Source organism: Anopheles funestus, chromosome 2RL, assembly GCF_943734845.2.
Source record: "Anopheles funestus chromosome 2RL, idAnoFuneDA-416_04, whole genome shotgun sequence".
Classification (NCBI taxonomy): Eukaryota; Metazoa; Arthropoda; class Insecta; order Diptera; family Culicidae; genus Anopheles; species Anopheles funestus.
Window position 1 is genome coordinate 11,492,642 of NC_064598.1, and position 22,218 is coordinate 11,514,859.

At 41.9% G+C, this 22,218-nt stretch overlaps 4 protein-coding genes across 9 annotated transcripts in view; 2 read left to right on the forward strand and 2 right to left on the reverse strand.

Moving 5' to 3' along the window:
• LOC125765893 (protein purity of essence) overlaps positions 1-22,218 on the forward strand; it is a 267,808-nt gene that overhangs the window by 175,430 nt on the left and 70,160 nt on the right. The window lies entirely within an intron of this gene.
• LOC125765922 (glutaminase kidney isoform, mitochondrial) lies at positions 1,596-6,534 on the reverse strand. 2 transcript variants are annotated; one of them, XM_049431455.1, is made up of 4 exons: positions 5,639-6,534; positions 5,225-5,308; positions 3,593-3,689; positions 1,596-3,522 (listed from the first exon to the last, which is right to left on the reverse strand). In XM_049431455.1, the coding sequence occupies exons 1-4, from the start codon at positions 5,812-5,814 to the stop codon at positions 1,924-1,926; spliced, it is 1,956 nt and encodes a 651-aa protein (XP_049287412.1). In that variant the 5' UTR covers positions 5,815-6,534; the 3' UTR covers positions 1,596-1,923. The 2 variants fall into 2 exon arrangements, with proteins under 2 accessions (XP_049287412.1, XP_049287413.1); XM_049431456.1 differs by lacking the exons at positions 5,225-5,308; positions 5,639-6,534 and adding an exon at positions 3,988-5,196.
• LOC125765996 (dynein light chain roadblock-type 2) lies at positions 7,418-8,429 on the forward strand. Its single transcript, XM_049431570.1, has 3 exons — positions 7,418-7,598; positions 7,702-7,780; positions 7,927-8,429. Exons 1-3 carry the CDS (start codon positions 7,596-7,598, stop codon positions 8,136-8,138), a joined length of 294 nt encoding a protein of 97 aa, XP_049287527.1. The 5' UTR covers positions 7,418-7,595; the 3' UTR covers positions 8,139-8,429.
• The window catches only part of LOC125765909 (AP-1 complex subunit gamma-1-like), a 29,286-nt gene continuing 15,483 nt past the window's right edge, over positions 8,416-22,218 (reverse strand). For all 5 annotated transcript variants that reach the window (XM_049431438.1, XM_049431437.1, XM_049431436.1 and 2 more), the window contains exons 3-9: positions 13,149-13,216; positions 12,728-13,058; positions 11,319-12,276; positions 11,059-11,257; positions 10,582-10,702; positions 10,265-10,508; positions 8,416-10,182 (exon numbers count right to left, since the gene is read on the reverse strand). In XM_049431438.1, coding sequence (XP_049287395.1) covers positions 9,535-10,182; positions 10,265-10,508; positions 10,582-10,702; positions 11,059-11,257; positions 11,319-12,276; positions 12,728-13,058; positions 13,149-13,216 — 2,569 coding nt within the window. In that variant the 3' untranslated portion in view covers positions 8,416-9,534. The remainder of the gene's footprint in view (positions 10,183-10,264; positions 10,509-10,581; positions 10,703-11,058; positions 11,258-11,318; positions 12,277-12,727; positions 13,059-13,148; positions 13,217-22,218) is intronic.

Consider the following 22,218-nt stretch of genomic DNA (forward strand, 5'->3'; position numbering starts at 1 on the left):
TTGTTTTTTTGGTTTCTAATCTTTTAGCATTTTTTTGTTTTTTGTTTAATAATTTGTCTTGAAGAAATATAAGATATTCATACCATTTAACGCTGCAATTGAGATGGAAAAAGATTACATTGCATACTTTCAGGCTCATAAACCATACAACTCCCCGGTGCACTATGAAGAGTAAAAGTGTTCCGAAGTACTTACTGCATTTGCTTAGCAGTTTTAGACTATTACAATAAGGTGCTGGGCAACGAGCGCTGACAAAAAGGTGACAAATTTTTCAAGTGACAAAAACAGCTTGTCAACTGCGAAAAATAGTTTTTCTCATGGCCGTGCACACCTTTGTACACTTTGGCAAAACATAGCATCATCTTCAACGTACACGAAAATTCATCGCGATGGAAGCAGTTTTACAGTAATTTAGGCTTTAAATTAATTAATTAAGATGGTCTGTGTCCTTGCAGGGATGAAATACAGTTAATTCAACAAATGAGAACACCGCAATGGTCAGCAATTCACGATATACGAACGTCAAAATTTTGTCAACTTTTTGTCACCATTCTTGTTAACATTTTTCGTGGATTTTCTACAAAATAAAATTTTGTCGAAAGCTCAACAAAGTGACAAAAGCTCGGTTTTGACAAATTTTTCACCTTTTTGTCAGCTCTCGTGGCCAGGCACCTATACATTAAACTTTTTAATCAATTCTGCATCTTAAAGCATAATTTGTCTTCATTAATTTTATTTAATTTCGCCTCATTCCGGAACCTGAACAGTGATATACAGCAAACCATGGTCGGGATCGGTGCTAATGATAGCCTCATTATTGCGCGTTTTAATACGTAACATTACAAAATCATCATTCGCATCTATCGTTTTCAAAAAATAGCACGCCTTATCCTTCAAGCTTGCGTACAGACCAGCGGTTGTGATCGCTTCCTCCGTGTTCTCGATCGTGCTCCTTACTGGATGACCACATTCGTTCATAACGATTACTTGCTTCACTAATCGTACCTGACGAATCCGATCGTAACAATAATCGATGTATTTTTCGTGCAAATTTTCCGGTTCCGGTTCCGGTTCGGGTGGTGGGACACTTGGTGGTTTTTCCTGCAGGTCGATAAGAAAGACGTTCTTGTACGGCAGATGTACAGAGACCACGGAACTCAAATACAAACCATTTCGTTCACTAATCGGAGGTTACCACAAGACTGACACCGGTGTCGATAGCTAACCCAAAACCAAACCACCTTCCTATCGGAGTTGTAATCGATTACAGAAAGACACACCCACGTGCTTCTATCCTAGACACATGTTTAAGTCTTAGACGAAAACAAAACTAAAAAAAACACGATAGACTCTAATGTTTGTAGGGGGAAACCCCGTATGCTAATGCAACCCTTTTTGTTTCCAAGCCCCGACCCCAACCAGACACATGTCAGCTACCGCAAAGCATTAGAACTTTAGTGTTTGTTTTTCACCTACCGTAATGGGATTTCGATTATTTATCGGCAGCATAACCTGAAGGGTAAGATAATTTGTTATATGTTGTTACTAGCTAGGCGACATAAAAAAGGTACAATAAAAAACCACCTCGCTGCCGGTACAGTCTCTTTACATGTTCTATTTTATTGATTTATTTGATTTTCGCTTATGCGTTGGCGCTAGAATGGGTGTATGGATTTGTTTTGGATAGAGTACAATTGACACTGCACGAGTTACAATGACCTACGATATGGGTACATACACACATAATACAATAGTATGCGATGAAACACGAGTACACGAGAATGATCTAACATCTAATTGACTATCAATCGATTAAAATAATGCAGAATGAGGCAGGATGATTCACTGTTCGCAATGTGTGAAGTATCATAATTATTGTCGCAATTGTTGTAGCTCGTCGCTTCGATGCTACGATTAAGTAGCTTAAGGTAAAATGTCTGATCCTTTCGAGGCTTTCGTTCCTTTCCCACTGGATGCATCACTATCCTGGTCGGAGTTATAGCCCGTTTCGCTTGCGTCACACGTTTGTGCCTTCTGAACCTTTTCTTCCCACTGGCGCAGAAGCGTCACCACATCCTCATGGCCGAACGTTTCCGCCTCATCGATCGGTCGATTACCCCAGCGATCTTTCGGATCGTGCGGCACGCCACAGTGTTCGAGCAGGAACCGAACACACTCAAAGTGTCCTTCCGCGCTTGCCAAATGCAGTGCCGTTCGACCATCATAGTCCGAAAGTGTAATGTCCATACCGGACAGTTTATGACGCCGCAGTGCAGTAACGTCACCGATCGCAGCCGAAAACAGTAGATTCACCACCGACAAACCCTTGGTTTCGTACCGATGACGTCGTGGATCCTTCTTGTTCGACCCATGCTTGATGTTGTCGTACAGATGGAAGTTAAACACGTCCACCAGCTCCTTGCAGAACTGTACCCCCCGGCAACTATTGCCGAGCGGATCGAGCGGTGGTGACCACATAAACATACCCATCACGTTCGGTATGACCAGCATCACACCGCCCGATACACCCGACTTGGCCGGCAGTCCCACCTTAAACGCAAACTGACCACTGAAGTCGTACATACCGCAGGAATGCATCAGCGACAGAACGTCGCGCACATTCTCCGACTGCAGTACGCGCTCCTCCGTCAGCGGACAGATGCCACCGTTGGCGAGTGTTGCCGCTACGACCGACAGCGTATCGCAGGTGGCCTCCATCGAGCAGATCTGGAAGTAGAAATCCATACACTCGCGCAGGTTCGCCTTCTCCGGGTAGCATTTGTGTTCGCGCATGTAAAACCCAAGCGCATAGTTCCGATCGGCAGCTTCACGTTCCGACAGAAATACGGCGTTGTTGAAGCCGAGCGGTTCATTGCCCGCCATACGGCTAAACCAGGTCTGGGCGTAGTCAAACTTTTCCGCCAACGTCATCTCCGGATGGACTAGGGTCTTCAGCAGCGAACAGGTCAAGATCGCACCCGCATTGATCATCGGATTGTGGGGTTTTTTCTCGTAGTCCAGCACAAGCTCGTTGAAGTTACGTCCGCTCGGTTCCTGACCGATGTACTGGTGCACCACCTGGGGACCCAGCTTTTCGAGCGCGATCGCATACGTGAGCGGTTTGCTGCAGCTCTGCAGCGTAAAGGGCACCGACGTGTCACCGATCGAAAAGCGTTGACCATCGATCGTACACACACTAACGCCCCAATAGTCAGGATTCACACGTGACAGCTGTGGGATGTAGTTGGCCACTTTACCGTCGGCATTGCTTTTGCATTTCCAGTAGATCTCCTCAATGTCCTTGGTGCAGCCCTGGAAATCCGGTATGACGAACTGATGACGAAAGGCACGTGCGATCAGCACAATGTTCGGTGCGATAACGGCCTTGAACGTTTCCTCGTTTAGATGCTGAGTGTGGGGCGAACCGTGCTCGTAATTGTTGAGCTTGTGGACACGCTTCAAGTTTTCCATCATCTCCTGGATACGGGGATCCGTTCGTCGAATACCGATAGTTCGCAATTCCTACGGGAGGTGAACCGAAAACAAGGCTTACTTTCAAGAAGGTCGCACAAAACTTCAAGAGTATTCTTACCGCCAGGAATTTTCCCATATTAACCGTGTTCGTTTCCTTGTTCTTGAACATTTGAAACAGTTGATCCTCGGAGTGTTTCTTGTCGGAATCGCGTTGTCTAAAAAACAGGAACACATCAAACGAGTAAATTAATCACGAATGTGATTACCATAATATTTTTACCATAATATGGAAATTAGTACACAAATTTTTAATTCTTGGAAAAAGGATTTATGGATTTTCCTGTTGATGTTTTCATCTATCATTAATGCTTGTAACACATCACATTTAGACTAATGATGAGTATTCTATATTACACGGCTTTCTAATCTTTATCGTCACTATTAAAGAACTGTGTCGTATGAATATCCCCATTTTGAAGCACTTTATCGACACAAATTGCTTGCTTTTCGTACCTCACGAAATTTGCCAACAGCTTCACAAATGCTTCCCGTTGCTGCGGTGTAACGTCATTGCTTTTCGTACGATTTAACTTTTGGAACGTTTGTTCGCAAAGCGTTTGCTGTTCCGCATCATCATCCTGCATCAGATTCTCCATTTTGTTTTGTTCCTTTTTACTCCTTTTTAGTGTTATGTTTTTTTCACAATGCTTGCACAACTTCAGTCCACTTTCAATCAAACACAACCAGCCACGAATGATAGCAACCGTTAACTATCAAAAGTGCGACCATTCCGTTGGGCTTTTTATTTGTTCCGAAACCGTTTCGATACGGTGTAGGTGTGATAAATATATAAGACCTACGTCGCTTAATTTCATATCAAGCCCGGAACATTAGCAACTTTTCTTCCCACGTGCTTCACGGTGAATTCTTCATTCGCGGGCATTATTTGACTTATTTTACGACGATCATTTTGTTTGGCGTTACACATGAAGCTCGATCCAACCTGTTACCAACAGGGGCAAGAGAAATGGAGCGAAAAAAGGGACTATCGTTGAGAGGAAAGAGATGGGCAGAGACATTTTTTGTTATCACTATCAACGTATGTTGTTGCCGTTTTGCTCTTAGTATGCTGATTGGGTGGACAATGCTTATACTCATTAACTGACAAGTAGCCGCTAACAACTGGCGATCAATATTTATACCATTGCTTAGCATCCGTATGGAGTCGCAGGAAGGAAGAAGTTGGCCAGAGAAAAGTGATTGTGGCGTAGTTTTCAAATCGTCACAAGGAAGATGTTTACAAATTGCTTATGTTGATGGATTTATTTGATATGGGTGATATGGACGAGCCCATGTGTTTGGAGACACTGAAGATGCTGTTGATTTTTTGTATAGGCGATTAAGATTTTTAAAGTTGTTTATATGTCCATCCACTTACGTCACGATAGTTTCTACGTCATCAATTCTTACGTGGGAGATGCTCAAACTCACCGACCAGACAAACAACTTTAGAAGACACTTCAGTCACCACAGTTTGTTCGTTCTAATCTTGGACTTTGAACAAACATTAGAGCCACCCTCTCCGGGACGCTAACATTCTGACTCAAAGGGGAAGGTAAACATGAAACCAGTTTAAAGCTGCTATCAGCGCGTGATCTGACGCAGTTTTGCATTTTTATGCTTGCGAATGTATAAACTATATTTAACTATCGTGCGTTAGTGGAAAAAAATATTTATAAATAAAACTTACTCGTCAGCTTGTGGAGGTGGACGCTTTCTATCGACATTGTAGAAGTGGGCTTTTTGACTGTAAGGTCGTGAAGTTGTCCAAAATCTGAAAATTAAAGACAAATAAATGAAATTAATTTACTTCACGATTTATTGCTAAATGCTTTTGATGAAAATAATCAATTATCGTTCGCGGTATGAAACATGAAATATTGTGAAATAGATTACTTTTTTCCATTCTTGTCTCAGGTCTCACTAATACGCGTCTCATCTCACTGAATCAGCTGATAGCCGTATCTTCACGTTTCTATTACAGCATACTTTACGTTTAAAGTTTATTTCCACTCTTAGACTTAAAGTTGCAAGCTACTATTTCTTGTTAGTATAAAAATTGATTGAAGAACAACATTTTTCCTCATTTTTAATCGTCAATTACCTTTGTTTGTTTGAAGAAACTTCTGAATAAGCTCGTATAGAAGGTGTCTCTAGGTTAGCAACACTGTGGATGCCTGGAAACGTCCTGTATCCGTGACTAATAACACTCGCTGCCGTGCCACACTGAAGAAGATGTGCTAAGTTTTGTAAATTACCACTTACACGTGAGATAATCATCTCAAAGTCTGCTCAACAATGTTACTTAACGTACTGGAGCACTTTACAATTTCCAAAAGCAGTCACAAAACACAAAAGTTGGACTTTTAAAGAGCCACCAGAAGGTTATCAACCTTTGCGTTGAGCGAATTTTATACGTGGTAAAAAGTATTGATTATTATCCTGCCGAAAATTTGACAGCACGTGGGGTTCACTTGTTACGAGAGAGCTTTCCTTTCACTATTACACAAAACTGCGGTCATTTACTGTTGCAAATCGGAAGTAAAAGAACTACACGTTAAATCGATTTTCCTCACGTGTCTCATCCACTTAATGTTGGAAGTCTTTCAGTCGTTAAATCCTTCACGAAAGCACTTTAGCTGGCGTCGAGTTGTTGTCAATCACGTTGGTGAAGTAATCAGCGTTTTTGTGTCCGTTTGGTCGCTGATAAGGAAGAGCAAGGACACGCGCTACACTAGTCAGGACGCATGGTACGTGTTTTCTCTCAACAGTTTACAGCTGTCTCCGATTCTACCGTGCTCAGTCTATTCTCTCACTCACCACTTGTGTTTGTCGACATACAGTCTGTGGGCGATGGCGGACCTGCGCTTGGACAACGATGCTAGTCCTATCCTTTGCTATTTCCGTAGTAAACTAAACGATGCCAAAAGCGAACATAAGTGTTACTCCGCAATGCATAATCGGGAGGGCGTTGTAATTCATCGTGTGTGAAACATTGAAACAGAAGAGCGTCCGAGTTGGTCTTGAAAATGGATAACATACAGGAAGGTGTGTGCGTTTGAGTGGAATATTACTTACGTTTTCTATTTGCGCATTATGTGCGCACGTGAGGATAAATCTCTGAGCAGCAGAGATATAAGATGTAAACATACCACCTCATACCATACCGTACGATGCAGCATCGTTATCGTTCTGCTGATAAATGCCGTGCAAAGAAGTGTTTTGAAATGGAAAATAACTACTACTTGGGCGTATATTATGCTGAAAGAGATGAATAATCTACCTATGAGTTAATAACCATCTACGAAAATAAAACAAAACGGGTGAATCGCGCAGTTTATTTAATCATGTTTAAAATACTTTAAACTACATACATCAAATACAGATATATTAGACACTAGAGCTAGATATAATGTAACTAAAGAGTAAAAATTTAAGTAATGCAAGGCATTCAAGATCAGACGATCAAATGAAAACCATGCGAGTGAACCATTATCTCATTCAAGCAGAGTTTACTGGCGCCTATGAAGAAACGAGAATTGTATTTGAATTTTGCAATTGTAGCACGCGTTGCTTGTAACAAAAGGTGTTCATTACAACGTCTGTTTGTAATTTGGTTTTGCTTTGATATTAAGAACAAAACAAGGTGTGTTTAATGCCTGTTTATCTATTTAACTTATTTAGATGTAAACTCCGTCTTGAATGACAAAAAAAACCTTAAATTATTAACAAAATGTAATAAAAATTGTTGTAATAAAAAGATGTAAACAAACGCCTTTTCACCACCCTGTTGGGTTATATTCACCACTACGAGTAACGCCGTTACACCATGTCACAAAAAATAGATCTGTCATCATGGTAACGCTGCGTTTGGTTGTCAAAACAAAACGAATCGAAGGTGGCTGCGACAGGGAAAATTGCACAGTTTTTCTGCAAAAGGAAAGTTTTAGCCAGTTTTTTCCGGCCTGCATTTCCATTAAAATCACCTTGCTAAGTTAATTAAGCAGTACGAACGTATCGTCAGCCACAGGCAACAGTACAATTTCCATAAGCACAAGAAAATGGTAAGCAAAATACATTCAGTACTCCTCTGTCGGTGATGACAACGTTTGCAGAATGCAGAAAGTTTACATTATGTGCATATCGGGTTGATGATTTTCTTTCCAGTCGCAAGAGGTAGAAGAAACACTAAAACGAATTCAATCGCACAAAGGCGTTGTAGGAACGATTGTGGTCAACAATGAAGGTACGTTGTAGTGTGGTACCTAACGGTGCTTCTGCGATGATGTCATCTATTGTTACTCTGTTGATGCCCCACAACTATCGATGGAACAGTGGAGCATCAAATGTTCCGATCGGACACTAACCCAGTATCTGTTTTTCTCGCCGTAGGAATTCCTGTGAAAAGCACCCTCGACAATACGTCCACCGTGCAGTACGCCGGGTTGATGAGTCAGCTATCCGATAAAGCCCGGTCGGTGGTGCGTGATCTGGATCCCTCGAACGATTTGTCCTTCCTACGGGTGCGATCCAAAAAGCATGAAATAATGGTGGCTCCCGATAAGGACTTTTTGCTGATCGTCATACAAAATCCAACGGACTGAACAGGTGGCCGCCACACAGCGGTGATAGGACGGGTGAAGTTTCTTCGTTTTTCGCTTTTCTATTATATTCTCGATTTTACCGGCAGCAACCTTTAAACCCCGTCAAATGGAACCTTATGCGCTAACGTACAAGAGGCAATTTAATTGTAGAGAAGTTTAATACAAAATTCATACATTGATTTGTGCTATTTGCTTATCAGTTACGTACCATTTCCAATCTAATTGATAATGTCGATCGGTATGAGTAAAAAGTATCGCTAAAATAATAATACACATGTGAGGGTTTGCAAACATTTGTTTGTTCTTTTTTCTCTTAACATGTTTTATTTATAGTTCATCTATATAAAAACGAATACATTAAAACACATCCATATGTTGCACCACTTTTAAAAACTCGCTTCGCCAACATTCGAACAAGTGTTTTCCGTCGGTTTAAAAGTAACGAATACTATTTTGCCTACGATAGCCTTCAATACCAGTTCCCTTTCTAACTGCAGCTTTCTCTTCCCACTCCGTACAACACTGATATAGAATAGATTCGTAGATGAATTTCTTCTTAAAATCACATTTGTAAATTGTTTTCAAAGTAGTAGTTACGATTATGAACAATCACCCCGGACCGTGATGGATGCTTCCGCGATAGAAAACTGTAATTGAGCGTTTCATCAGTCATTAGTGCCTAGTTGCCATCAATCCGGTGTTCCTTGTGAATCAATGGGGTGGGATTTGAATGTGCGTAAAGGGATATCTTTACCCTCGCCTATGTTATGTGTCGCAAATGTCAACGATAATTCTACGGTGCGCAGATGAAAGTGTTCTGGGTTTGTTCTACTCTTTACAAGGATAAGGATAGTTTCTGGTCAAATAGTTTGGTCCAATTTTACGCATGCACAGTAGGTAGTTTTAGGTGGGTAATGTTTTTTTTCTGATAAAATACACTTTGATCACATGTGCCGGCTATTAAGCCATGAATCCGGATAAATGGATGAACGATAACAAAGCGGAACAAGGGCCTTCTTGTATTAGGGTTACACAGCTAAATAGGAAAACCCTCATTTTGTCCTATCTGCTTTCCGTCCTTTTTGGGGCATTATGTGGTTCATTTTCCATTTGTAAAGTACAGTTCTGTTGTGTCTCTCTCGCTCTCTCTCTCTCTTTTTTTATACACACTGTACAAAAGAATGATTATACGGCCCCCAGTTCTATCGTATGCTTTGTACCATTATTTGTTCTTTCCAGTGATAGATGCATTTTCGTTTTTATTTCTCCTCTAAGAATTTCCTAACCATTTTTTTGACGGGTTAGGTTACTTTCTTAAATGTTCTAAGGCGATCGTACCATGCATTCAGTTAGCTCTTTCTTGAATGCCCTACATTTCTTAACGTTCGTTCCGATGCTAGCGAAGAAAACCGCTCGGAAATTCGTTCACATCGATCTGTTCCATCATGGAGTAGTTTTCGATTTCGTACGAAAAGCGAACCTTCATGCGCAAACCAGCAGCGCCTTGGTTGGGCGATGTTTGCCGTGCAATTAGCAGATCCTGCATGATCGTTCCACCCGGCGGCATCATCGTACTGGACGGTTCACGTAGCGTCAGTACAAACGATTTCGGTACGGCTGCCTGAAAGAGGAACTTTTCGATCGTAGCTTGCGATCCATTGGTTGTTTGTACGGTAATACGGGCTCCAGCGGATGATGGTAGCTGTTCGCCTACGGTGGGATAGGGATGGATGAAGAATCGGATGTAGATGTCGTCCTTATTGTAAACGTCGATCGCAGGTATTGTGGTCTGTTCGATTGTCTGATGCGTTTGGTTTGATGCTGCAATACCAAGTAGATCCATTATGCTGTCGGTGTTTGGACCAGCTGCCATTGGACCATTATTATTGTACGATGATAGTGCGCTTTGATTAAAGCTCGTCGTTTGCAGATAGGGTTGCGTTGTGGGAATCGTTTGCGAAACGGGCACAACGGCAAGTGCATTATTACCGTTCCCATCGCTGCTGAAACAATCTCCCAATAAATCCAGCAAGATATCTTGATTCTAGAAAAAGAAATTTAAGAAAGGAGTGATTAATTTACAAAGCTCAGGTGAAGATATTTATGCAAAGTTCCTTTTAGCTTACCGATGGTTCATTCTCAGCTACCGGTTCTTCCTCCTGCTGTTCAACTTCGGACGTTTCTGGAGATGCAAAGTCCGCGTTGTACTCTGAGGTGGTCAGTTCGGACAGTTTCAACTTTGGCATCTTCTCGAGCAATGAGTTCCGAAGGTGTTTGTAGTTGGTGAATAGTTGCGAAAATTCGTTCGCTCGCTGCTGCAGATCAATATTCATGTGCACTCGGAACGAGTTAATGATGTTTTGAATTTCCCTAAAATTAGCGGAAACAATTAGCAGGATCAATACTGATGTACGATTGGTGAAATATTTATAGTTTTGCTTACGGTGTACAGCCATCTATTCGAACGCTGATTTTTGCCAACGATACCAGAATGTACTGTTTGGTGGTGATTGAAAGCTGCGGTGCCCACAACAGTTGCCGATAATGTTCAATAAGTTCAAACTCTACATTTTCAGAAAGCGAGAGGAAAACGAAAAATTATAAGTAATTTCTTGTGGTGATCGATCATCAACCTCGAAACGGTGAGCGATTCCTATTTACAATTAACTAATCGATAATGTTTCGTGTATTGATCCAATTTGGAACAGTCTTTGCGTTATGAGGGTGGCATTTTTGTAACGAATATCAAGCTAAATATGAATGCCACATGCTACTGGCATCGTTATTATTTATGCATCTTCAAATTAGTATCAATTGGTTTGAGTATCTGAAACGTCCTCAACGCTGCCATGCCATGAGAACTGTTATAGTTTAGGGTGGAACAATAATTCTGTACAAATGCCAACCTACAAAAGCTTACCATCGAATCCTGCAGCTTCGCCATATTCCCCGATCGCCCACACGGCCACTTGCACCAATGGTTGTCGGTTCTCGAGCTGGTTCATATTCATGATAGCTTCCCACATTTTGTCCGTAATAAAACGCTGCTCGTGCTGCGGACTGTTCGAGATGAGCTGTATAGTGGACGCGATCACATCGTCTCGTATGTTGTTACCGGCCTAAAAGAATGATAATATCACTCGCGTTTTGTTCATTTCACAGTTAGTTTCTTCTACTTACTATTGTAAGAATTTTCAGCAGCACATCCAGATGCCAACGGATCGAAGGCGAATATGTTTCGGCAGCCAGTACGATCTTGCTGCTGCAGAGTGCTTTCATTTCAGCGTCGGTCGATTCGAGGTAGCGCAACAGCTCCCGCACAACCATTTCGATGTTCTGTGTGTTGATGAGGGTGAAGGACAGTTCCATGGCACATCGCTGTATCGATGGATCACCGTCCGAAAGGCACTCGAGGATCGTTATGCGATGGCGCTGTACCGCCGTCATGTCCTTGTGCACGGTTTTGACGAGGGTAAGCAACCCAATAAAACGGATGTTTTTATCGTTGTTTAGCAGAAAGCGTCCGAGAATGTTAACGGCCAACACCCGCAAGCTGTTCTCCGACTCAACATTCATGATGGTGAGTACCGTTTCGTACAAGATCGCATTGCCAGCATTTTTGCTCGTTTCCGTATTGGTAGCGACCTGTGCCAGTACGTCGTTCATAATTTCCGACTGCGTCGAATCACCGTGACCAAGCACACGCAATAGGCGTAAAATTTTCACCTGCAGAAATGGATCGCTTACACCACTTACGAGATGCTCCGGCGAATAACCCGTCACGGTGAGCGATTTAAGCATACGCACCAGTGTGGGAATGATCGATTTAAAGTACCGCAGCACGGCCACACTCTGTTCACACATCTCGGTAATGAGCGTGATGGTCGCGATCAGGATACCATGGTTTTTGTCCGCCAGAAACACCTCACACTTTGGCAGATAGTCCTCCATCAGCTCCGGGACGCGGCGCACAAACCGAAAGGCACATAGGATCGCTTTTTTGCGCAGGAACGCATTGGTGGACACGATCAAACGCTCGACATCGTTGCACAGATCCCGGGCCATCTCGGGCGATGCAATGGCGGCTAGTGTGCACAGTGCCGTACCTACGACAAACTGTGTGGGACTGTTGAGATCGCTGAAGTGAAGTAAAACATTCGTATACGGTTAGAAACGCTTGGTAATTACAATGCTTTTGGTTCGAGTAAAATGTTTCAATATAATTAAAAAAGACCTTCATCAGTAAAAAGTATCATAAAAATAACAATAAGGGGCTATTTCTGTACTCTTGCAGCAGGGTTTAAATAAAGCACTGAGCTTATTGTACAGTAAAAAATAAAAAAATTTCCAAGATAATCATCAACCCGGCTGCTGGCCGGGATGTACTCGTGCTTTAGAATGGAAAATTAATTAAAATTTTGGTTTATTATGGTCGTTTAATTATGACTTTTTGGTGCGTTGGTGCGTGAAGTAAACCCTTGCAGTTGAAGTATTTTAAGGATCCACATCGCCCCACGCCACGGAACTCGTTTTACTGTCAGAAGTTTTTGTCTTATCGAAGCTGGTGTATCTTTCCTGGGGCGACTTACTTTTTAAGGCAGTTCGTAAGCAACACGTGCACATCGGTCCGCTCGTCCAGCAATAGCATTGCGCCCAGATATCCTATCCGCTTGTCGGTGTACTTGGAGCTGGCGGCCAGCTTCAGACATTCCACCTGTCCGAAATGTGCCGGATACCCGAGCATGTGGATGTACAGCAACTTCGCCATATTGCGACACTTCCAGATACAGTCCGTCTCGCGAAAAGTACTCCGGATGTAGGCACATTCTGTATTGACCACCGCACGTTCTTCGGCTGCTGTTCGGCAGGCACGGATCTGTCGTATTAGCTCCCGCAAGCGTGTCGGTGCTGGTTTGCGTACTGTACGCGATGTGAAGGTGAGAAGGAATCGTAGAATATTGGTTAGATTCGGACGTAATCCGGCTATTCAGCGCGTCGTCGTACACTTACAGATATTGGTTTCGATTGTTTCGTTGATCACCTGTTTAATGTTGTTAATGGTCAGGCCTGGACTGTACCTGGAAAAGGATGAAAATATGGAAGATGCTTTAGTGACAGAATTCTCATTTTTTTTTAAATATAACTACAAGTCTTGTACACATTAAATCTCGTGATTCTTCGATTTCCGACACCGTGTGTCAGAAGAGACGGTTTTTTTTTTTGCTAAAAGAATTATTTTTCCCACCTTCGATCTCATGGAATGGATGGATTTAATCAACTTCTAAGAGGAAAAAAAACGAGCAAAACTCATTAATGCTTAAATTATTCTTGTTTCGGTCTCTTTACGACACCGGGCAAACGTAAGCTTCGTGATGCTACACTACACACAGCTGGTACGGTGGTTTTGTCTGTGGGCTATTTTTCATCATCATTAGTTTAGGAAGGTGTTAAGAATTCGTCTTGCGTGTTGCTCCACCTTCACTGATGCGCCTTTGGTGTCGTTTATACCATTTAACTTACACCCACACGCTGGGTTTCCTTTGTGTGGTTTGACTTAGCAAAAATAAATGACTTTGAGGTCGTCGAATAAGCTTGCACAGAAAGTGAGTTGAAACTTTAAGTTATTATTTCCTCCGTCCTGTACGATTTTAAATTTTCATATATTTTAATACATGTTTAGCTTCCTTATGTAATTCATATAACAAATTATCCTTATTAAACTCGCTTTACATAATTTTTTCTTATAATAAAGCTATTTCTATCAAACTTTTCTGCTTTTCGTTGATTCATTTATCAATAAAGTGCTTTATATTTATGTTTTCTGCTTGATAATCCATAAAAACAATCACAGTTTTATTAGTACAACCCAATCAAGCAGAGAAGGCTCCTCGACCCGGCCGGTTCGGGTCGTAAATGGGCAGGGAACGGTCGGATCTAACTCTCATTTACAGCAAGCTTCAATTTCGTAATCAGTTTACGTGTCAGTGGCAAACACAACCGCCATGAAAGGAAACATACTAGGCCGTCAAGCCGTATGCCAAGCCGGCAGTACCGACAGTAAATCCCACAAGCCGTTATTTTGAACACAACCACTGGGTTAGCTTGGCTTCTTCCATCCATTCGCACTAATCTGGGTGCAGCAAACTACATCAAAAAGTAAGCTTAAATAGGTGTAGAAAAAAAGAAGCATGAATGAGCAGAGTAGGAACCAAATACAGGGAGACAGTAGAGAACAAAGAAGAAAAGCACATGCAAATACGCACGATTTGTAGGTCAGTATTGACTGTGGCATTCTGGCATTCCGGTGGATGATGTGGGTTTTATTTGATTAAAGCACAGCGGCCGGCGGTAAGGACACCAGCAGCGTGTGAAATAAGGCGCCGGTGCCATAAACCACAAAATGATTGTCCATAAATTATTTGTATAAGCATCCCGAGGGGTTTTTTTTTTGAATATTTTAGTAATCCCACTGTGATAAATACGTCAAAAATGCGTTCCCAGCCTGGATTGGAACGCTATGGGAATAAAGAGGGAAGACTATTTTTTCGCCATTACCATTACATTATCATCAAGCAAACGGACGGAAAGATGTATTAATCTTCGAGCTGGATGGATAATAATAGCGGCAGATAATCATCGAACATATTTCATTCACAATGTACCGATTCCAGCAATTCGATGCTTAACTAAGTTCATAAATGTCTAATGCAAAAATTGCACACGATTGTACAAAAATATTTATTAGAAAGGGAACAGAAAGTGCCATATTGACATCAACCAGGCGTCTCCATTTGTTTGGGGAGGATTAACGTAAAAAAAATATTCACTTACTAGTTCCAAAATAGAGCTTAGAGCGTAGTAAAGCCATTTATTGGAAGGTTTACTGGAATTCGGTCCAGCAATACATGAACACAACTTAATAACTGTCAATAGTGACAAAGTATCATATTTCTGGGAACTTATTCGGTGTGCTTATTGTACAAAGCTCCAGTTTTTTTTTTTGCCTTTGTACCAAAGAATTGTGCCGAAACTTGAACCATATTCACGAGGAAATGTGTCCCATCTTCAAAGAGAAAAAAATACTTCAACATCCAACCCAAGCTTGCGGTACAACAGATGGTCTTCGAGGTTTTCCAGTCCAAACTCGACCCCGGTGACGACCCGCACAGTACGTTTGATTGATGGTTGGCATTCGAACGTGACACTGCCAACCCGCTTTCCTCGCGATAAGGCAACTGGATAAATGGGAAGATGGTGTAGAGAGAGAAAAAAATCTCCTCCTCCCTCCATCCGGACCCCCCATAGTACGTGCCAAGCATTCAATCCACAATCATATCCGAGTTGTCCGAGAGTACACTGGGGGGTTTTTTTTTTTTGGAACATTGTCACAGTTTTAACTTTATACCACTTGCTTTTGGTGCATAAACTCTTCCCCACCGCACGCAACTGTCGTCCGTGTCGTCTTGTTCGTCCTGCATTGAAGCGTGTTTGATGTACAGAACTGAATGTTGCTTGACACAAATAAACACATGCCCGGTGGGCATGCAACCAGGGCACAGTATCGTATTCACGGAAGTCACATTCAATGGTGTTATGTTGGGAAAATAACAGTCTTTTACATGGATTGTGGATTTTTCTGTGAAAGGAAAAAAAATCTGTCTTTGATTCTGAATGTCGAAGGGATGGCTTTTTTTATTCCTGCTCCTCCGTGGACAATATTGTGGCATTCCAATGCGAAAAGCCCACCAGATCGAAGCAAGAAAAGTACCTTTGATGTTACATTGTCCTCGTTGTACATAATAAAATAAATGAAATAACTAGAAATAATTTTCCAATGTTAGTAATGTGAACAAAATGTGGTGAAATCATATTTGTATTGCTTCTTGTACAAGCAAATTCAGCTCCACTTTATCGCTTCACTCCTGCACTCCTGTGCGTACCAAATGCAGAAGACATCCGTGGCCTGTCAAAAGCCATTTTTCTACCTCCATCAGTTTATTGAACGAAACGCAGCAACTGTCTGTCTAGCGTAGCGAAATATTGCTCAACCACAGCTTCGCTCTGCCCATTTCTGGGGCTACAAACGAATCAAACAGCTGTTGCACGCAAAATTAGACCACACGAGGACAGGACGAGGGCGGAAAAAAACGAAAGAAAGGATAAGCATCAACCGTAACCGGCTTCATTTGGTATCCATCCTTTCAAAACCCGTGTGTAGTATCATCGGTCCAGGGTACCATTTACGTCTTCCGTGTGCACGAGACGCTTGTCGGTTGCGCCCACCAAATCGTCAAATATTCATACACACACACAGAGTGTTTGCAGCGCGCCCGAATTGCTCGACGCGTAACGGAAGTGAAGCCATAAATTTTGCCAGCACCAGCCCGAGTTAGGGGTTTTTGGTACTGGCAATGGAACGCCATCCCTGGTAGGCACCGCTATTCTTCGTGACCCGGCTTTGAATGGCAGTCATACATTTCCTGTGCCGATTATCCTTCCAGCTGTCTACTGTTCCACGTGATGCCCTTCGCATCACTTTTCCTCCCAGCATCCAAAAACCCAGAGTGATCTTTTAGCGCTGATAGTCTTATGTCGGTGGTGTCTTTTGAACTGGCTACGTCTCTCTGCGAATGGGATTGCTTTGCGAAATGGGATTTGGTCGCCGAATGAATGCAGGGAAGCTTTGATACTGGCACTACACTAGCAAACTAATCACTATCTTGGGGCCTAGCCTTTTTTTTGGGCTGTTTTTTTTCTCCGCACAATCTTATCCACAAAACGTAGAAGAAAAAGTGGAATAATTACTTATGATAGCTATGAGTAGCTTGAGGATGAAAACTTACACAGAAAGTACCGATTGATAGATGATTGAGTTACCCGGGTCATACATTTACCGTGTGTCGAAGGATAGACGAGATCCTTCAAAAGCCATTCCAAGTTCATTCAGCACCAAATTTGCTTTTTTGCCAAACCGTTTTCACCTTAACCAGGAAAGGGAAAACATATTTCTTCCACGGGAAAATGGCTGTCGACGGTGCGCTTTTGTGGGCACCTTACGATATGGTAAGAAGCTGCAAATTTGCCCGTTTCTGGGAAGATTTATTTGCTCCAAACGTCGTTCGGTAGGTAGAGAAAAACGGTACGATCCTTAAAAGAGCTGTTCACTTATAATGGATTTCGTGCTAATGTGAGCAAAAGATGCATTCCCGGTTTCTTCGTATGCAGCATGTGCGATATCGCAACGGAGCAGTAACCAAGTGTGAAAGCCAAAAGCGAAGATAGTTGAGAAAACCATTTCTTCAGCAAACGAGACAAAAGCTTCTCCGGGAATGAGGTTTTTAAATATAGACACTACCATGTCTGCACTTTAGAGCAATGTCTATGTGCGATATGAGTCAGGATTTCCCATTAAAGTTGTTGAAAATGTATTTGCTAATATCTGGATGCGTTACTTTTGTTTTTATTTCAATAAGGAAGTTTGGAAGTACCTACTTGTACAACTTTCGTCCACTTATTGGATGCTTCTAGGATTTTTTATTTTGTTGAGCATTTCAGACCGTTTCAGCCTAATTGGGTACAATTTCCTCGAATTGAGGCAAACGAAATGGAGCGAAAGAAAGTAACGAACGAAAACATTGTTTAGACAAGTTAAAACCAAGAAATTGTTAAAGTTCCTTGGAGATATGTGGAGGATTCTATAAAAAAGCGATTCACTTTGCTTGTTTGCTTGTGGTTTCACAACGATTTTCTGCAGGCTATGAGAGTTCCTTACATTCAAAATTTAATTCCTTTCCCAGCATCACACCTTTGTCATAAAGGGAAATAAAATGTCATAAGAAAAATCACTGTCACCGGTTACAATCGTTAGCATTGATTAGGATCAACAGGAACAACAGACAAGTTTATTTGCTAAAGCTCACAAAAACCATCAAGCCACCAGAACCGGTGCTGTAAAGCTAACAATAATGCCAGCCTCCGTTTGTACCGTTTTGCAAATATTCATTATTTTTTATCACTTCCCGTAGCACAATCCACATTCCAGCTTGCAACCGTGCGCTTTTGACGTTGCTGTTCCAATTTCCACAAATCTAACCGTAACAGGGCATACCATTTTGTGTCATCATCGGTTTTTTTTACGTCGTACAATATAAGGGTTTTTTTTGTTGTTGTTTTGTTTACTTTACCAACGATGTATCGTGTATGGTACCAGCAGGAACGGGAAAAAAGAATCACAAGACGTGTAACATGGCCCACCGCTTATTAACTTGACAATGCTGATGCTCCGATCAACTCCGACGACGGGGAGGATTTTTTTTTTGTTGGTTTGGAGGTTGTGGAATTGGAAAATATGGTTAGCTGTTTGGCCATTAGCTGTGTTGGTTGATTTCGGATTTTCGTGGCGATTCACAATCACAATCGTACAATACGAACGAGGTAAGGCAACGTTGACCGACGACAAAGTGTGTATCTATCGTATCGTGACAATCGTTATGATGAGAGACTCCTGCCATGATGTAGCAAAGGCGATATTGATCGGTAGGCTTTTGTTTCTTTTGGCCCAAAAATTCCACCCCCCTGCCTTCCCCGACCAAAACCCCGACTAGATACACGCACACGTTATCGTACTTGAAACATAAGTTCATTCGCTTTCCTATTATCGATTTATCAGCACTCAATGACAACCATCTACTGCCATCTACGTGTTCATTGACCGTGTACCATCATAGCTGGAAAGAGAGGCTTTCCTTCACTACACTGGCAGTGGAATGTAGCAAAAGCGTTGTAATGCTGTAGTTGAAATGATTAGGGAATCAGGTTTACCCAAATTCGAGAAGATAAACGAAATCCAATCAACTCTCATTACCTCAAAGAAGCGAAGGTAAACATAAATGCTTCTCAATGCTTGCAAATGGCGTTTTACTTTTTTTGCGAATTTGCTCCTTTTCAGGATAACCATCAGGACTGAGTCGCAACCGTTTCCTACCACCTAACAAAGGGCTTATTTGTTTAATATCGTTGGTAATGGGATATTTTTGTTTGCCAAAGTTTGTAAAAAGACACAGCGCAAAATGGTCTACAAATCCAACGTTCGTTTAAAAAGCAAGAGCTAAGGTAGAACAACTCTGGTTGGAATGCTTTGGACCTTTAAACTGACCTTTCGCTGTTGGAGCTTAAAATGTCTGTACTACGTGTCAAATGTCACGGGAACTCAATCGGATGAAAGCAAACAAAGTGTAGCCCATATGTGTCTGATGCCTGTTGCAAAGAATGATCATCGTCACCGACCAACATACGCAAATTCAAAAAGCTCCAAAAAAGGATTCTGGTTCGTTCAGCATAAAAGCTTTAGCTTCAGCGTGAAGACCTAGAGGCGAGGATTGGACGATTTCATTTTATTCATCGTTACGTTGGTTTTTTCTTCTTCCACTTGTATGTTAACTTGAAATAAAAATAAAACCCCGAATGGCTAGGTGGCAAAAGCTTAAAGCAAACTGCTCCGGTAACGATCAAAAACAGTTCACAAGCCCGTTTTCGCAGCTGGTTAGTTTCAGCTTTTGGGTCATTGGGCACAAAATGCCGGTGAAAGAATCGATGGAAAAACCCGGGAAAAAAGGGAAAAAACGGGGGCTCTAGGGTTTCACCCGTACGGTGGAAAATGGGAGAATATTTTACCTTTGATGAGCCTGTCTCAGGTTGGAGGGCCAGAAGCGTCCGTACCGGTAGATCGGCAGGTAAGCCGACCGACATTTGTTCTGTGGGACACTTGGGACATTCAACGGAGTATTTCGAGGCCACATGGAACTGGTTGTAAAGCAACATCAACAGCAGCAGCAAGAGTAAATAAATCTTTCCCAACAGATAGGCTTTTTTAGTTCCTATTGCAGAGAAACCAAACCCGAAACAGGGAGTTCTGGTTTTTTTGTTTTGTTTTGGAGAATGTTGAGGTACCGACGAATCTCATCGTTTAGAATGGCAGGTGCATGAGTAAAAAGCTAATTTCGTACGATGATGTGCTTCGAATGTTGGTAATGGAAAAGAACATAAAACATTTTTAAAAAAATAGTTGTGGTACGGTTGACATTGATGAAGGTAAACATAGTGTCGACTTGTCTTTCCTTCATCACCAACCGGAAAACTATAACTAACAGGAAGTCACTAGCCATTTTCTACCCCGCCTCTTTATAAGAACCAGGCACGTAGAGAACCTTTTTTGTTTTGGTTTGATTTAATAGAATATGGATTTTTTTTAATTGTAACAATGAGTACTTTAATGTTCTAAGCTGCATAATAAAAAAATGAGACATTTTAAAGCATTTAATGATCGATCATATTATCTCACTGTAGCAGGTTATTCTAACGTGCCACGCTGTAATAAAAACCATTTCGGGAAGAAAATTAAACCCATTAAACAGTCACAGCGATGATTCGCACGTTCGCATACCGAACGGACCAATTAAAATGTATCCGGCGAATTCTTCACAGCAAATTAATCGTCCAAATTTCTGGATTTAAAATTTCAAACTACCATCCTCGTTTGCCAGCCGTCGTCCGTAGATCGTCATACGATGCTGGAACACGCTGGAAAAACTGTAATCGTTCCTTTTTTTTGCTATTCCGCTTGCTATTCCGAAGCGAATGGTAACAGGAAACATTCATTCAAGGATGTGAGATGAAATCGGAATGAACTAATGACAAGTGCTTTCATTTCCCAGCCAGTTTGTTGAATCGCCTCCAATACGGACAGGACAAAAGAGCGCGGCTCGTCGGTACGGTACGTGTTGTCTGTGGACTGTGTTCTTTTTCTCATCATGCTTTCCATTTCCGCCAACCAGCCGGATAGGGTGGCACGTCCGGAAAAGCGAGTGAAATGATTCGAACCGAAAAGCCGATAGGTAAATGTTACGCTGGTGCTGGCTGGTGTTGGAGTTGCTACCGAAGCGTTTGGCAATTACTACGCGACACAAAACTGGATCGCGCTTCACCGCTGGCTGGAACTACTATTGGAAGGTTGCTGTTTTGAATGAAGGAATCTAATTTGCAAACAGATTTCACAACCTCGGCTCTTTTCGAAAGGGAAAGTTTTTGCTCCCGGGTGGAATTTACACGACCGAAAGTTGCCATGTCGCTTTTCCCCTGCAAGTTCTGCAAGGCAGAAGGGCGAACAAAAGTTCTTCAGCAAGCGAAAAAAAAAAGAATAAACTTCACTAACTGCTTTTGCTGGAAAGCCTGGCACAACAATGCCCAAAAAAAACGCTTAAGAGCTTTTGGGGCTTGTTGTTACCTTACCTCCCTAGGGTGTAGCGAGTTAAGCAATGTTTATCACAACTTCAACAATGCATTAATCAGGTAGAACCGATCGAGAAAGAAGGCATGGAAAGCGAAACGTACGAATATAAAAGACCTGTTAAAATTGAGCGCAAAAGTTGTTTTTTTTTTTGCCGTTTAATTAAAATTCTCTCTATCAATTTTAAACTTCTTGCCGTTTCTAAAAAGAAAAACTGAAGAGTACTGGAGCAGCATTTTTTTTTTTGCTGTTGTATCAGTTTATAAAGTGATTATCCTGATTCTAGTATCAATTTAGTTAACGGTACGTGTTTTGTAGTTGAATGAAATAAGCAACCTTCTCAAGCCCGCACGATCCATTACCGCTCGGTGAAGAGGCTTTTTTTCGGAAAGAAATCCGGTTTATCTAAGCAGCTGATAAACGATTTCCCGTGCAAACATTTCCACTGTCAGCAGTCCAGATCCCGCCACCCGAACGATGGTTCGGAAGGAAAGCTTCCTTACAGGGCAGAGTAACGTTCAGCGTGTGGAGCATGCTTCCAGCGGAAACTTTCACTTGTTTACGGTCATTCGATAAGCATCTTAAGTGGTTTTGGTAAGATTTTCTCAAGCACACCCTGTACGCTAAGGAAGGAATCATACACATCCTAGGCCAACGGTTTATCGGGCACTGTGTGGGCCCAAAAGTCAATCGTTAGAAGAAGAGAGAAAAATAAACGACCGAACAATCCATCCCGACGGCACAATGCAATGGAAAGTGTCGAAACGATTATGAGCAATGGAGAAGGACAACAAA

What these genes read in the sequence shown, in the direction of transcription:
- LOC125765922 (XM_049431455.1), bottom strand. Translation starts at nt 5,814, where the DNA reads ATGATTATCTCACGTGTAAGTGGTAATTTACAAAACTTAGCACATCTT. An exon ending in GTTTCTTCAAACAAACAAAG is followed by an intron (nt 5,309 to 5,638) that starts GTAATTGACGAT and finishes TTTAATTTTCAG; the next exon opens with ATTTTGGACAACTTCACGAC. An exon ending in ATATGGGAAAATTCCTGGCG is followed by an intron (nt 3,523 to 3,592) that starts GTAAGAATACTC and finishes CACCTCCCGTAG; the next exon opens with GAATTGCGAACTATCGGTAT.
- LOC125765996 (XM_049431570.1), top strand. An exon ending in GATTGTGGTCAACAATGAAG is followed by an intron (nt 7,781 to 7,926) that starts GTACGTTGTAGT and finishes TTCTCGCCGTAG; the next exon opens with GAATTCCTGTGAAAAGCACC.